This window comes from Leiobunum rupestre, chromosome 5 (genome assembly GCF_980474605.1).
Source record: "Leiobunum rupestre chromosome 5, qqLeiRupe1.1.hap1, whole genome shotgun sequence".
Lineage (NCBI taxonomy): Eukaryota > Metazoa > Arthropoda > Arachnida > Opiliones > Sclerosomatidae > Leiobunum > Leiobunum rupestre.
This window is the reverse complement of record NC_143388.1, coordinates 26,888,137-26,901,646: the sequence shown is the minus strand read 5'-3', so window position 1 is coordinate 26,901,646 and position 13,510 is coordinate 26,888,137. Positions and strand designations below refer to the sequence as shown.

General features: G+C 40.8%; 1 protein-coding gene across 1 annotated transcript; it reads left to right on the top strand.

The window, feature by feature from the left end:
- The first annotated feature begins 3,255 nt into the window (after nucleotides 1-3,255).
- LOC149944017 (uncharacterized) lies at nucleotides 3,256-6,390 on the top strand. Its single transcript, XM_090175417.1, has 7 exons — nucleotides 3,256-3,397; nucleotides 3,991-4,190; nucleotides 4,267-4,396; nucleotides 4,464-4,637; nucleotides 4,968-5,144; nucleotides 5,603-5,819; nucleotides 5,891-6,390. The coding sequence occupies exons 1-7, from the start codon at nucleotides 3,333-3,335 to the stop codon at nucleotides 6,287-6,289; spliced, it is 1,362 nt and encodes a 453-aa protein (XP_090031543.1). The 5' UTR covers nucleotides 3,256-3,332; the 3' UTR covers nucleotides 6,290-6,390.
- The last annotated feature ends 7,120 nt before the right edge of the window (nucleotides 6,391-13,510 follow it).

Below are 13,510 nucleotides of genomic sequence, written 5' to 3'. Positions count from 1 at the left end.
TAATCGGGTTTTTTCTGATATTTTTGGGTAATTGTCGGTTATTAATAAAAATAAATAATTGGATAATTCCTTATTCAAACGCCGATCTTAATAATAAGGTCCGAAGTTATTATTATTCAAAGATCTCTATGCTTTTTGTATATTTTTCCCAAAAAGATAGTACGGTGAAGGTAAAGAGGGGTTGGTTTTTCTTGGTTCGATACTTGGGAGGACTGTTTAATTTAGACCGTTTCTTCTTGACCATTCCTCTAATGTTAATGCCCCTAATAGTTGGGGTGCGATAAACACATTCCAGAGTGACCCAGCAGATAGTATTGTGTGGTTTATGTGTGATCCAAATCGATTCAGAAAATGGATCTTGAAGGGCCAATTCATGAAAGATGAGGTATATCATAACGACACCACCTCCAGCTTGGTCAACTCGTCTTTCCGACCGATAACATAAGCGTTTATGGTCAAGTGGGCATCAGCACACGTCTCAGAGGCCCAGGATTCCACCACAAGTAGGAGGCAGCTGTTATCCGGGCCCTAGGCAAAGTCTTCGAACCGGGCCCCATACTTATTTTTTTTTCAGATTATAGAAGTATTTCATTTTAGTAGTAATTAAGTAATTTTACCATAATTCAAATGAGTATTTTTTATTCTTACTTTCTTTCAAAAAATTTGTCGATGAAAGTTTGTCGTAGTTTTTTGTACACCACGCCACGAGGGTACATAAAGACAAAAAGGCACGATTTAGTATTGTTAAAACATCCTTTTTATTGCCATGTACCGTGGCTCACCTGAAATGTAAAAAGGTGTGAAAGATCTTTAGAAACCGTTCTTGTATGATCCGTTCGCTGAAAGGATGCTCAATAGATTTAAGATCAATTAACTGTTAACTGTTAAATATTTTAAAACGCTTTACTTAACCTTTCTATTATTTCCTAACTTAAACTGTGTAAGGATTTTCTGACTTACAAGGAGACATCCCGAGGTGTTTCTCCCCGATTTTGTTCAAACTCGGGGGTTGAGTAGACCTTCATGTACCTTGAAAGCTCCAAAAGGGAAAATTTTCTATGGCCATTCGTTTTGCCTGGACCTTCAGAAGGCGTATGACAGTGTATCGAGAGACTTTTTATGGAAAAGACTAGATGAAATGGGCATACCTCGGCCGCTGTCAATGGCAATAAAGAGTCTGTACGAACATTGCGATTACTCCTATAGCCTGGATGGAGTATCGACTCCGGTGGTTAAAAGCTTAGTGGGCCTTCGTCAAGGCTGTCCTCTGTCCCCCATCCTTTACATTGCGTTTTTGGACCCGCTGGCCAGGAAGTTAGATGCCTCTGGTATACGAGCGGTGCTTCCTCCGATGACCTCAGAAAATTACGGCTTCAGCCTGGCCTACCTCTTCTTCGCTGACGATATAGTTTTATTCGCGAACAACCCCAACGACATGCAGGGATTACTTGATATAGCAAGCTCATTTGCAAAGGATGTGGGGCTTACCTTCAGTTTTGTGAAATCAAAATTTATGTCCTCCAACGGTCCACCAGGCCAGATCCTTCTGCTCCAGGGTCGCGAAATGGAGGAGGTCACAGAATACACGTACTTGGGCGTTAAAATTGAAAACACGGATCTCAAACAGCAAACAAGAGAGAGAGCACTCATTACGAAGGCGCAAAGGTTTCGTTGGGGTGTGTGCACCTCAGCGAGGGAGTCCTATAACCCATATGCAATAGGTCGTATCATTTGGAAAACTGTGGCTGTCCCTGCCTTGACTTTTGCGAACGAGGTAATCTGTTATTCACCCAAAACTCTAGAGGTATTGGATAGAGCTCAGCGGGATGTTGGTAAAACACTCCTAAATGCGGGTCCAATGGCAGCAGATGCTGCGATCCAAGGCGAAATGGGGTGGAGCCTGTTTCGTGATAGGGAAGCTAAGAGTAAATTGAAGTATTTGGGAAGACTTAAATTTCTCCCTGAGAGAAGGCTAGTAAAGAAAATGTTCCTCTATATACGAAAAAACGGGATTCGCACGGAGTGGACAAAAGCTGTGGAGCGTCTGGATCGTTCGCATGGGGCTGGTACAAACAGAGGAACGGCTGAAACGTATATACAGTGGATCAACATAGTGGAGAACGAGGTAAAAAAGGCGTCTGAATGTGCTTGGAAGGCTAGAGTGCTGAGCAAAGACAGCCTACGACAATACTCGGCTAAGGAAAAACCAGCTCCGGAGATGTTTTATGACGGAACAAAGAGCAGCAGTTTGCTGTTCCAGGCCCGATCTGGGTCACTGTTGACAGCGGGGCGTCAGAGTCAGCTGACAGACTGCTCACCTGAATGTCCTTTGTGCGGGTGGTATTATGAAGATATTGAACATGTTTTGGCGGAGTGTCCTGCTGTGGGTACGAGTACCAAGAGTAATGACTGGAGGGCTGAATGGTTTGACTCGTCTCTCAAAGATATGGTTGGCTTTGGGCGCTCTGATTGGAACCCTGTAGGAGTTAAATGTATCTTGTTGGAATGGCACAATGCCAGGGAGCAATGGCGCCGCGATAAGTTGCACTGACCCTTTTTACGTTTCTTGTTTTTGTCAGAGGATTCTAGGGATGATAGGAATTAAGTTATAAAAGACATTGGTCAACTTGAAGTAAGGGTGGCTGAGATGTGTAAAGGAAAAGAAGTTGAGCCGCCTAATAAGGCTAATAAGACTAATAAGACTAATAAGACTAATAAGACTTTTAATACGACTTATATTTGTATTTTATTTTTTATTGTTTTGCGTTTGTAGAGTGTTTATGGTATGAGGACGTTATAGTTTTAAATGTTGTTATAATTTTCGTAACTTTAAAACGCTAAAATTGTAGGCTGTGCTCCGGCCCTGTGTCGGAGCCGCCCTGTTATAAAAGGGTGTATAACTACGGCTACCAATAAACCTGTAAACCTGTAAACCTGTAAACCTGACAACCAAAAATGTTTTTCAAAACTCAAGTTTAAACTTTCTCTACGTATAAAATACCATAGCAAAATCACGGATTGTGCTATCGTCTCAGCTCAGGCCACCCAGGTGCCAACAAGCTACCTCTTAGCCCGTTGTAAACCAGTCCGCCCCAATCTTAACAACGGATACTCCGCTAACCCTAAGAAATTATATATACATATTTTTGCTAAGCCTAAAACTTAAAAACGTAGAATTGAAACGAAAATTAAAAAACAGCGCGAGAAAAATGACATGAAACTGCGCGCGTGTTAAGACTTTTATCTACAAGCTACAGAGTGAAATTCGAGAAACATAATTTGTCAATCTGTTATTCTATTGGGTTGATTTTCTTGGTCGCATATTTACGAAAATGGATAGCAAACAATTGACAACGCCAAATGAAGCAGAAGTGGAAACCACGCTACTCGGTATCACGTAAGTATAAGACTATGATATTTATACAATTTTAGCTTGGGCCTTAGTCCGTGGAACTTGGAAGCATAGAGTAAAGAAGGGAAACGGAAGTCAAATTAATTTTCTTATATAGTATAGCTAGTGCCCCGCGATCACGTGATTTCGTTTCCATGGTAACCTTTTTAATAGGTCAATGATTATAAAAAATTTCAATCTTAGGGTTTAAGTTACCATAAATTTTTTACTATGGAATTGTTATACTTATTAGCATAAGTCTTATACTTAATAGCATAAGTCTATAATATTGTTCCATAAGTTTGAACTTTGGGGAATATTTTACTGAGAGCTAAAAACGGAGTGAAATCATCACAAGAAGGAAATCTCCCCCTAGCGAGGCGCCCGTCTTGTGAATAGCTCTCAGTAAAACTTTTGCATGTGAAGAATAGGAAGTGTCACATTTGTATTACAATATTATATTACATATGTTTCCTAAACGTCCCTATATTTTATCCAAAGCTGTGGTATTCTAATCATAGTGTTTCTTGGTACTTTTGTTGTCTTTGTGTCAGTAAGTTATTATCATTTAGTATTTGATTTATAAACGTAATTGTCAGACCTGAAGACCAAATTATTAACTTTCCACCATCTGATGGAAGTAGTAAACAGCAATGTGATCTCAGAATCAAAAACTTGAGTGAAACTCCGGTCGCTTTCAAGTTTCGAACCAACAACATCGAAGCGTATAGAGTTCTCCCCGGGTTCGGCATCTTGAAGCCTAGGGAAAAGTGGACTATCATCGTATATTTAAAACGAGGTAATCACTCTTTATAATAAATAAACTATCCTTTTCCTTACTTTAGTTTGTAGACTTTAATTCTTTTTTTTTTCAGGATGGAAAACAACACATTCTGATGCTTTAACTTTGATATCAGTCCCGCTGGGAAGTACCGCCGAAAGTAGCCCTACGATCTTGGAAACAGTTTGGAGAGATACACCCAAGGACCAAGAACATAAGCAAACGTAATAAGCAATGCTACTTTATTTATTGCAACGTGACATCATGATCAATATTTCATTTATAATAAAGGATATTTATTCGCCACCCAGAAGATATTTATGACGAAATATACAGCGTACCATTTGGCCGCCAGTCTAAATTTGGTTCAGCTGGAAAACCGCAAGGATTGAGTCGAGAAGTAAGCCACAAACAGGAACAAGACGAACATGGCCAGAGTGAAATTTCTGCCAAAGTCAACAAAGCGTAATAAACACTACTACCATGAATATATCTAGCTATGAATATCCAACCCTACGATATAGCCCTTCTATCATGTCGATTTGATTTGGGTGGCAACTTTCGAGACCAGTGAAGCGTTTTCAGCCAATCAGGAGACTGAGGGAAATGACGGCATGCTCCTCACTCGGTCGGAGCAGATGTGATTGATCACGTGACTAGATAAGCCCAACCCAAATTTTAGCGGGAGGTTAGAGAGGCTATTGCTATTGTATATTCATAGCTAGATATATTCATGCTACTACTCTATTTAATAAATGTGACATCTTGATTAATGTTCTATCTTGTTTCATAAAGGTCATCAAAGGAAACTGTTGATGGTGAACCTCGAAAGAAAATGCAAAGAAAATCTGGAAGCAGCCACTCTAAAATTGGTTCAGCCGGAATATCGCAAGGATTGAGTAGAGGAGTAGGCTCCAAAAGGATTCAAGACAAACATGGCCACAGTGGCACGTCTGTAAATGTCATGAAAACGTAATAAACACTGCTACTTTGTTTGATAGCGTTTTCCATTTGACTGCTCTCGAGCGCTATAGATCACTCTGATCAACATTTTATGTTCCATTTGGGTGCTCGTATCTGCTCCGATCAAGTTTTCGCGTGTTCCATTTCCCGCTCTTGAGTGCTCCGAGATCGCCCAAAACCGATCTGCCGATTTCGACAGATCAACGGAGATCGGAGCAATTTTTGCGTGTTCCTTTTAGAATTTTTGGCAAAATGGCAGACCAAGAAATTACTAACAGACGGAAAAAAACAAAGCCTGGGAATATTTTAATGGGATGTTCTATTTGCGGTTTTACTCTAATCCATTTGGGCGAGATCTATGATGTCAGAGACAGATTCGGAGCGAATCTAGATCAATAGAATGGAAAACGTTATTATACAATATGACATCTTTATTAATGTTCTACCTTGTTTCATGTATTATAAAGGTCATCGAAGAAAACTGTTGATGGTGAACCTCGAAAGAAAATTCAAAGTAAATCTAGTAGCAGCCACTCTAAAATTGGTTCAGCCCGAATATCGCTGAGTTTGAGTAGAGGAGTAAGCTGCAAAACGATTCAAGACGAAGATGGTATTTCTAATAAAAGTGTTGGAAAAAGAAAGAACCAACACACTCCGATCCTCCCCATCATAAAGGAGAAATTGGTAATCATTTTCATTGAAAATGCGGTCCAATCCGGCCCTTATTTTTTAAATCTATTTTATGTTATATTTAGAGTAAACCAAAGACCAGCATTCAACGCTATATCGAACGTTTTGAAGATCAATTAGTAATGAACGTCATTCGCCATAGAGTTACAAAGATTGCAAAGTACCCTGGACAGTTCTTTCACAAAGTGAAGGCTCAAATACAAAAGGCTGCGAGAAAATGCTATCCTCCAAATTTTTGGGTGATTGCCTTATTTATGATTCTTCTGATATCATTGACAGTCTTGTACTTAGCCGTACATGAAAATGGACAACAATTGTGGAAAGGCACCCAACCACCAATGTGCTATAGTCGTCATCCGATTTTTTCTGCCTTTGGATGCCACAAAAAAAGATCATGGTTTAATTGTGATCGGCTTTTGACTTTCTTTCGATACCACAAAAACAAATCATGGTTTTCGTGGTAATCCGCTTTTGGCCTCAAAATTTATGTCGTTGGATGCTAAAGTTAAAATTGTTAAATATTAAGAACGAAATGTGCTAATTATTATTTGGAACAAATGTCAAAATTTATAGGTATTTCGGAACCAATGTCAAAATTGATAGGTATTTCGGAACCAATGTCAAATTGATAGGTATTTCGGAACCAATGTCAAAATTGTTAGTTATTTTCGAACAAATGTCAAAATTGTTAGTTATATTCGAACAAATGTCAAAATTGTTACTTATTTTCGAATAAATGTCAAAATTATATAAAAATTAAATAAAAACTCGACGGATACTTCATGGTTTGAATTTCATATCTGTTTAAAAATTTTAGCAAGCTTTCGGGTTCAAGACCCCTTTTGAAGCAAAGTGACTCGATTGAAATTTAATGCCGAAGTGATTGAAATCTTAAGAATTATTTTTTACATATCGCTACTAACATATTTTTTACAATATTATATATTTTACATGAATTTATATTTTTTGCTTTTATAAAAATTTTAACTCCCCCCAATATTTTGTACAAATTTAACCTTTGTCTAGGTTTAATTTACCATTATTTTTATTTGAAATCTCTTTTAAAATAATTAGAATATATTATCATATTTTTCTTTGTTTTTAGGGTGTTTCACTATATTTACTATATTTTGGAACAAATATCAAAATTGTTAGGTATTTTGGAACAACTGTAAAAATTGTTAGTTATTTTGGAACAAATGTAAAAATTGTTAGTTATTTTCGTACAAATGTAAAAATTGTTAGTTATTTTCGAACAAATGTCAAAATTGTTAGTTATTTTCGAACAAATGTAAAAATTGTTAGTTATTTTCGAACAAATGTCAAAATTGTTAGTTATTTTCGAACAAATGTCAAAATTGTTAGTTATTTTCGAACAAATGTCAAAATTGTTAGTTATTTTCGAACAAATGTCAAAATTGTTAGTTATTTTCGAACAAATGTCAAAATTGTTAGTTATTTTGGAACAAATGTCAAAATTGTTACGTATTCCCGAAACAAATGTCGAAATTATTACGTAATCCGGAACAAATGTCAAAATTTTTAGGTATTTTGGAACAAATGGTCCAAATTATTGGATAATAATGCTGCAAGTGCACGTGGGTTGTAGGGGTTTGGTTTCAATAAAGAATACTTGTTATAATTGATCGCACAGGTTTTATTTAGAATGACGAAAATTTACAATGTTAACTGGAGTAAGTTCAGAACTAACGTTGCTTAGGTTGAGCGTCAATATAGAGTTTTTAGACTGAACAAAACATGTGCCGGACAGCTCTTTATATACGGGATTGTTCCCGCCAAAACCAGGTATAAGCACGTGGCGACACCCTGTGGCCGTAGATCCACCTGAAAATAACCCCGTAGTTTTCCCTAGCCACGGCACCCCAATACACACGGCAGATTTGCGTTTTGGCTGTCGTTGTGTGCAGTTCGTGGCGTGTTTGTCTCCTCCCCTACCTTATAGGCCAGTTTTTGTTTCCTTTGGGCTAGGCCGCCCTTTTTCGCTAGACCTTTGCACCGAGTCGCAGCCGGTGCAAGAAGATCACAGCTCGTTCGTTTAACTAATCTCCGTTTTGTTCTATTTGTGTTCCTGTTTGAATTTTATTCGTTTAATTGGCTTCTCTTTTTCTTTCGCCCCGACGGGTGCGTGTTTGTTTTAGCATAGACACTGTATCTCTAACCGGAAAAGCAGCATAAAAGAGGTACCCCCTCACTGTCCGTTTGCGTCCTACTTCGTATTAGCAAAAGTAAATAGGGGGAGAAAGTCTATCACTGCCTTCAGATTTTACCTTCCACTATGCTTGACACCCTTTTTAAAGAGCTAGTGATCACGTGATATTTCTAACCAATAAGGATAGCACATTACGCGCGAAGTAGTGCATTTGAGGTATTCCGGTCCGCGCTCAAGATGAAAATTTTGAATTTTATTCCCTGGCAACCATGTCACCGCCTCGCGATTTCAAATAGTCTCTCTGTCAAATACTGACCATTATTTCCTTCGATAACGGTTGATTTTAATTAGTAATTACTATATCCATTGTAAAATAAACAAAAAAAGCTCGTAGCTATAGCTATTATTTCAGTTAAACTTGCAAATTGTTAGGCCTTAACATCGTAGATTTACCAATTAGTCCCGATCTCTGCTCTTAGATGGCGCCACGCTCTCCACGATTTAAGTGAGCGTGATTCTAGTTACGGTTTATTTCTTTTCAAAAGTCGTGTTATTATTTTAAAATGTCGCATTTTAGTTTCTATCATATATCTACTTTATTTAGGAACTAAATTAACCAAATTATCGAAAGCAAAAGTTTAATATTCACGTATTTTATAGAGAACTATTTTTCATCGTGGCGGAGTACAACCGATACCTTTGAGTCCCTGTAAAGAGGCGAGGGGGAAGTCATTTCCCGAAGCCCAAAAATGTTACCCCTCAAATAAGACGTCGTGCGGTTGAACCCAAGTGCCAGACTTTCTCCCCCTATTTACTTTTGGTATTAGCTGAAAAGTCGGCCGTACTCGATTCGCAGGGCCGTCAAGGTCATTCGGAAGAATGTAAACCCCGATTTCAAACGGAACGTTTTGTCGACCACGTGACGAATAATATGGCCTTGACAGCCCCTAACTTTCAAAATTCTTGAACCTCCCCCCTTTACAGAGAGACGGTGGCGGCGGTGATTTTCTATGGTGGAAGCTTCAGATTTTCCCGTCCAGCTAGAGATACAGTGTCCATGGTTTTAGTATGGGGAAACAAAATTCGCGTAAGCGGCATTCCCGTGGCTCGGGAAACTCTCCGACTTCCAAAAAGCTATTTCTTCACGTCGCAATTCGCTGGCGAAATTAGCGGATTACGGCTCGGACGATAACATGTCTGCCGCTGAAGTTTCTGGTTCTTTGGTCATTGCCCTGGTCACGTTTACCGTGCACTCTGCTGATTCCTCGCCCGTTACGCCGAGGAAGATATGTGCCGCTTTAGATTCCACCAAGGTTGGTAAGGTTGCAGAGCCGGTCTCCGCGGAGCAGCGACAAGCCCTTTTAAGTCTTAATACGTCGGTTGGTGGTCTTACCATCACTGTCCAGGAAGAGTTGCATCAGCACCTGTATCGTCGTAAGAGAAGATTCCTATCTTCCGGAGCATCTGACCGCGGATCTTTGCTCGGATGGAAATGGTTAATCTTCATTTCGGATTTTACGAAATCTTTCGGGCCAATCGGGCCTGCAATCCTCCTTCAGTGGTGGGAGTTCTGGGTGGAGTGGTAACTTTGGTTGACAGGTCCGATTTGAAGCTTCACTTCTCCAGCGGCTGGATCACTCTCTTCAATATTTATGATCCTCACGGAGTGGCCCCTTGGGAGTTCTTTGAACAGCTACTTAGGGATGTTGTAACGCCTGTCATTGTTTAAGGAGATTTTAATGCGCACAACGTCATCTGGGGTAGACGAAAAACCGACACTCAGGGCCGGCGCATTCAAACCTGGTTGGGAGACGGGGATCACCTGGTTCTTCTCAACACCGGCGAAGCCATTCGGCTCCCAACTCGGGGACCTGAAGGAGTTCTGGACTTGACGTTTGCTAGTACAAACCTCGCCCTACATCTGCCGGAGACGGTCTTGCACCGGGGTACCAGCGACCACCTACCTATCTTCATAGGCGATTCCCCACTGGCTAATCCCCGTAAGGCTGGGCCTGCTTTCTGGAGGTATAGGGGGGCTGACTGGAAGCTATTTCGTATAAAGCTGGATAGTTCTCTTGGCAACGCCCCCTTGTTTGTGCAGTCGGCAGAAGAACTCCTTTTCCAAGCGGCCAGGGAGTCCATCCATATGTCAAAGGGAAGTGGAGGGTTGACTCCTAGGCAACCTCCGTGGTGGGACAACCACTGCTCAGACAAAGCCAAGGCAGTCCAACGGGCTCCTCGCAAAGCACATCACTCCGGTCTGTTGCTGGACCTGGTCGCCTACAAGAAGGAAAGGACCCTTTACAAAAGGCTGATCCGGGAGACGAAACGAAACAGCTGGAGGTCCTACTGTGACAAGCTTCATGCGCATACACCGCTGACTCAAGTCTAGTCCCATGTCAGGTGGTTCAAGACTGGCAATAGTCCCAGAAAAAGTTTAACGTTAAAAAAACGAAGATGAAGGCAGAAGGTTGCGGAGTGTCTGGCTATTTCAGCCGGCACCGATATCCATCCCCAACCGGTCCTTAGGCCGGATCAGGTTTACGTTCCAGAACTACTTTTGGCGACACCCCAACCCGTTACAACGCTCTGTTTTCCGAAATGGAACTCTATGGTGTCATATCTGGATTAAATAACACTTCTCCGGGAGTGGACAACTGATCAAATTAGATAGTCCAAAACACCACTCCTGCGTTCCGTAGGGCACACCTGACTCTCTACAACGATTTTTTTGAAGCGGGAATCAAGCTCTCGAGGTGGAAACAAGCCATCTTGCACCCAATCTTGAAACCGGGAAAGTCTTCCACCGATGCGACCTCTTACAGAGATATCTCTCTGCTTCCAAACCTTGGGAAGATTTATGAAAAACTGGTTCTTGCCCGGCTTGTTTGGTTCTTCGAGACTAACCACGTTTCTCCACAAGAACAATCCGGCTTCCGGAAGGGCCATCGAGCAACAGACAACGTAATCAGGCTTGTTACGGCGGCCCAATGCGCCGAGGCCACAGGTCAGCATTTTCTTGCAGTTTTCCTAGAACTTGAGGACGCTTTTGGTAGCGCCCATCAGAAAGCGCTTTTATATAAACTCCAAAGCTACGGCCTCGAGGGCAATCTCCTCCGTTGGGTGGCAAGTTTCCTGGAGAACTGGACGTCCCAAGTTAGAGTTAATGGTGAGCTATCGGTGCCTTTTACTGTTACGAGAGGCGTTCCCCAGGGAATCTCTATCAGTCCAATTATCTTTAGCGTCATGCTGGACGGGATCCCCCGGCTTTGTCCTAGAGCGATTTGCCAAGGGGAACACACGGATGATATCGCAGCCTGGATTAGTGGTCGGAGTCTTCGCATTCTGTATGAGACTATGCAAATCACTTTGGATAATATTTCAGCTTACGTAGTCACATGGTGCCTCAACTTCCAGCCACTCAAATGCCAGTACATGGCCATCTCCAAAGCGAAACAGATCCCACTAGGTCTCACTCTCAACCTAGGAAGCACACTCCTGACACGCGTGCCCTCCGACAGGTACTTAAGAATAGTAATTGATGATGGCCTTTCAAGTATTTGTTTTTTTCTATCCTCGTTGCTTCAAATTTCAAAGAGGGGTTTTTACAACTTTTTGGGGCCAATAAACGGTACCTACAAAGTTATGGAAACTGTGGTTCATTTATTAAAGGAATATTTTTCAGCATTGAAAGCTACTTAATACTCCTTTTAAATTTAATTTCATAATTACTTGAAAAAAACCAGCTCTTAATCAAGTACCCGATAACCCGACTCGTTAAAAATATTACTCAAGGTTTTTTTTAGTTACTCGACTCGAAATAATAGAAAGTTTCCTCTTAATCAAGCACTCTACTACTCGACTCGACTTCAATATTACTCGATGAAAAAACTTTGATACTCGATAACCGACTCGATTGCTTAAAACCACTACTCGCACAGCCTGTAAGCCTATTTCCTTACCTTTAACAACTGCTCCTAGCCTAAAGGACGACAGCGCAAGAGACAATAGCCTACAGGGAAGGATTGTTACTGGGAAACTCGTATAACGTACACGATTGGAGTTAACGAGTTGAAGTCTAGGGGTATGCTTAAACTACTCATAGGGATAAAAGGACGGACTGCCAAATTGTCATTAGAATGGTTACTTTTAATTATTAACACAAATTAGATTTCACTCTACCAAATACTCTGCAGAGACTAAGTGATGCATGATATACATCTTCTAACAAACACTACACAGAAACAATTCCGAGGGAATTGACAACAGTTTTAAAGTCTTAGTTACGAAAATAAACAATCGTCATACCATTGCTGTTACGGCTCGGCACCCAGTTTGCGGTTTCGGAACGGTGACCGCTAGTTTTAACGCGCACACCGGTATTTCTGCTGCCCGAACGGGACTTACGCCTTTCCGACCTAAACCGCCAGGCTAGCTCGATTCATCACCACCAAACCGCGGGCCGGTTGCCCTTTAGCTTAGGGGTACTTCCGACTTCGCGTCAGTGGCCAAAAGTTACAAAGGGTCGGGTCTGCTCCAGGAGTAGCGGAGAGGGTGACCTTTTTTTTGGTTCGAGTCCCCAGAGCGGTTCTCAAGTTCGATCTGTCAAATCCGCCAAAATCTTTGGTTTTGATGGTCTTGGGTTCCCGCGCTTTTGGGCTCTGTCCAACCACTAGTTGTGTTCCTGAACGGTCATCACTGGGGACATCCAATCGTCGAGCGTGGGAGCGAAAGTCTTTAAATTCAAACCCCCGAAAATAGTTATTAGTTGAAGGGACGCTCGTTTAACATGAAGGCCGTACCATCTTCTTTGAATGAAACGTACGCTTAAATGAGCAGTATTTTTAAAATTGCAAGAGATTTAATATTATGGTTATTGTGATTATAGAAGTCTGATATTTCCGTTTTATGAATTCCTGGAAATAGTGCTTTTTCAAAAATTAAGGCCAAAAATCCCACCAAATCCATGATTTTCGCTTAAAAATCCCTTTATCCCACACAGCCCAAAAATTCGCCAAAAATCCCACAATGTGGGATTTACCCCACACATTGGCAACACTGAATTTCGCGAATTTTTCGATTTTCTTCGCTGAGTTAGCTCGCAATCAACGAACCCAGGAATTTAGGCCTAGCTTAATTTATTTATTATGGAGAAAAGAACTGGGTTAGTTTCCGAGAGTTGGACTTTGATATTTTCGATTTAACAATGTTTTGGAATAAAATTATTTGTGAATTGAATATTTTTAATAATGGAAGTTGAAACATTAGGCCTTGGACGCGGTAAATCTCTGCCGCTAGCCTCACATTGGATTAAGAAAATTCAACACCATACACACTCCTATATCCCGTCTCCCTTAACAATTTCCCTATCATTATACCCCGACAGAAGATTTATCTTTTTTTATTACATTTATTTTGTAGAAGTTTAGGATCCGATTTGTCGGTAAGCACGGAGACTTCACTTTCCTCGGCCATTTTCGCGACTAAAGAATCATAGAATGCATGGATTTTGCGT

Bases quoted from the DNA above. Each gene is read 5' to 3' on its own strand.
- LOC149944017 (XM_090175417.1), top strand. From the start codon at position 3,333: ATGGATAGCAAACAATTGACAACGCCAAATGAAGCAGAAGTGGAAACC. The intron at 3,398-3,990 runs GTAAGTATAAGA...CGTAATTGTCAG, and splicing joins ACCACGCTACTCGGTATCAC to ACCTGAAGACCAAATTATTA. The intron at 4,638-4,967 runs GTAATAAACACT...TGTTTCATAAAG, and splicing joins TCTGCCAAAGTCAACAAAGC to GTCATCAAAGGAAACTGTTG.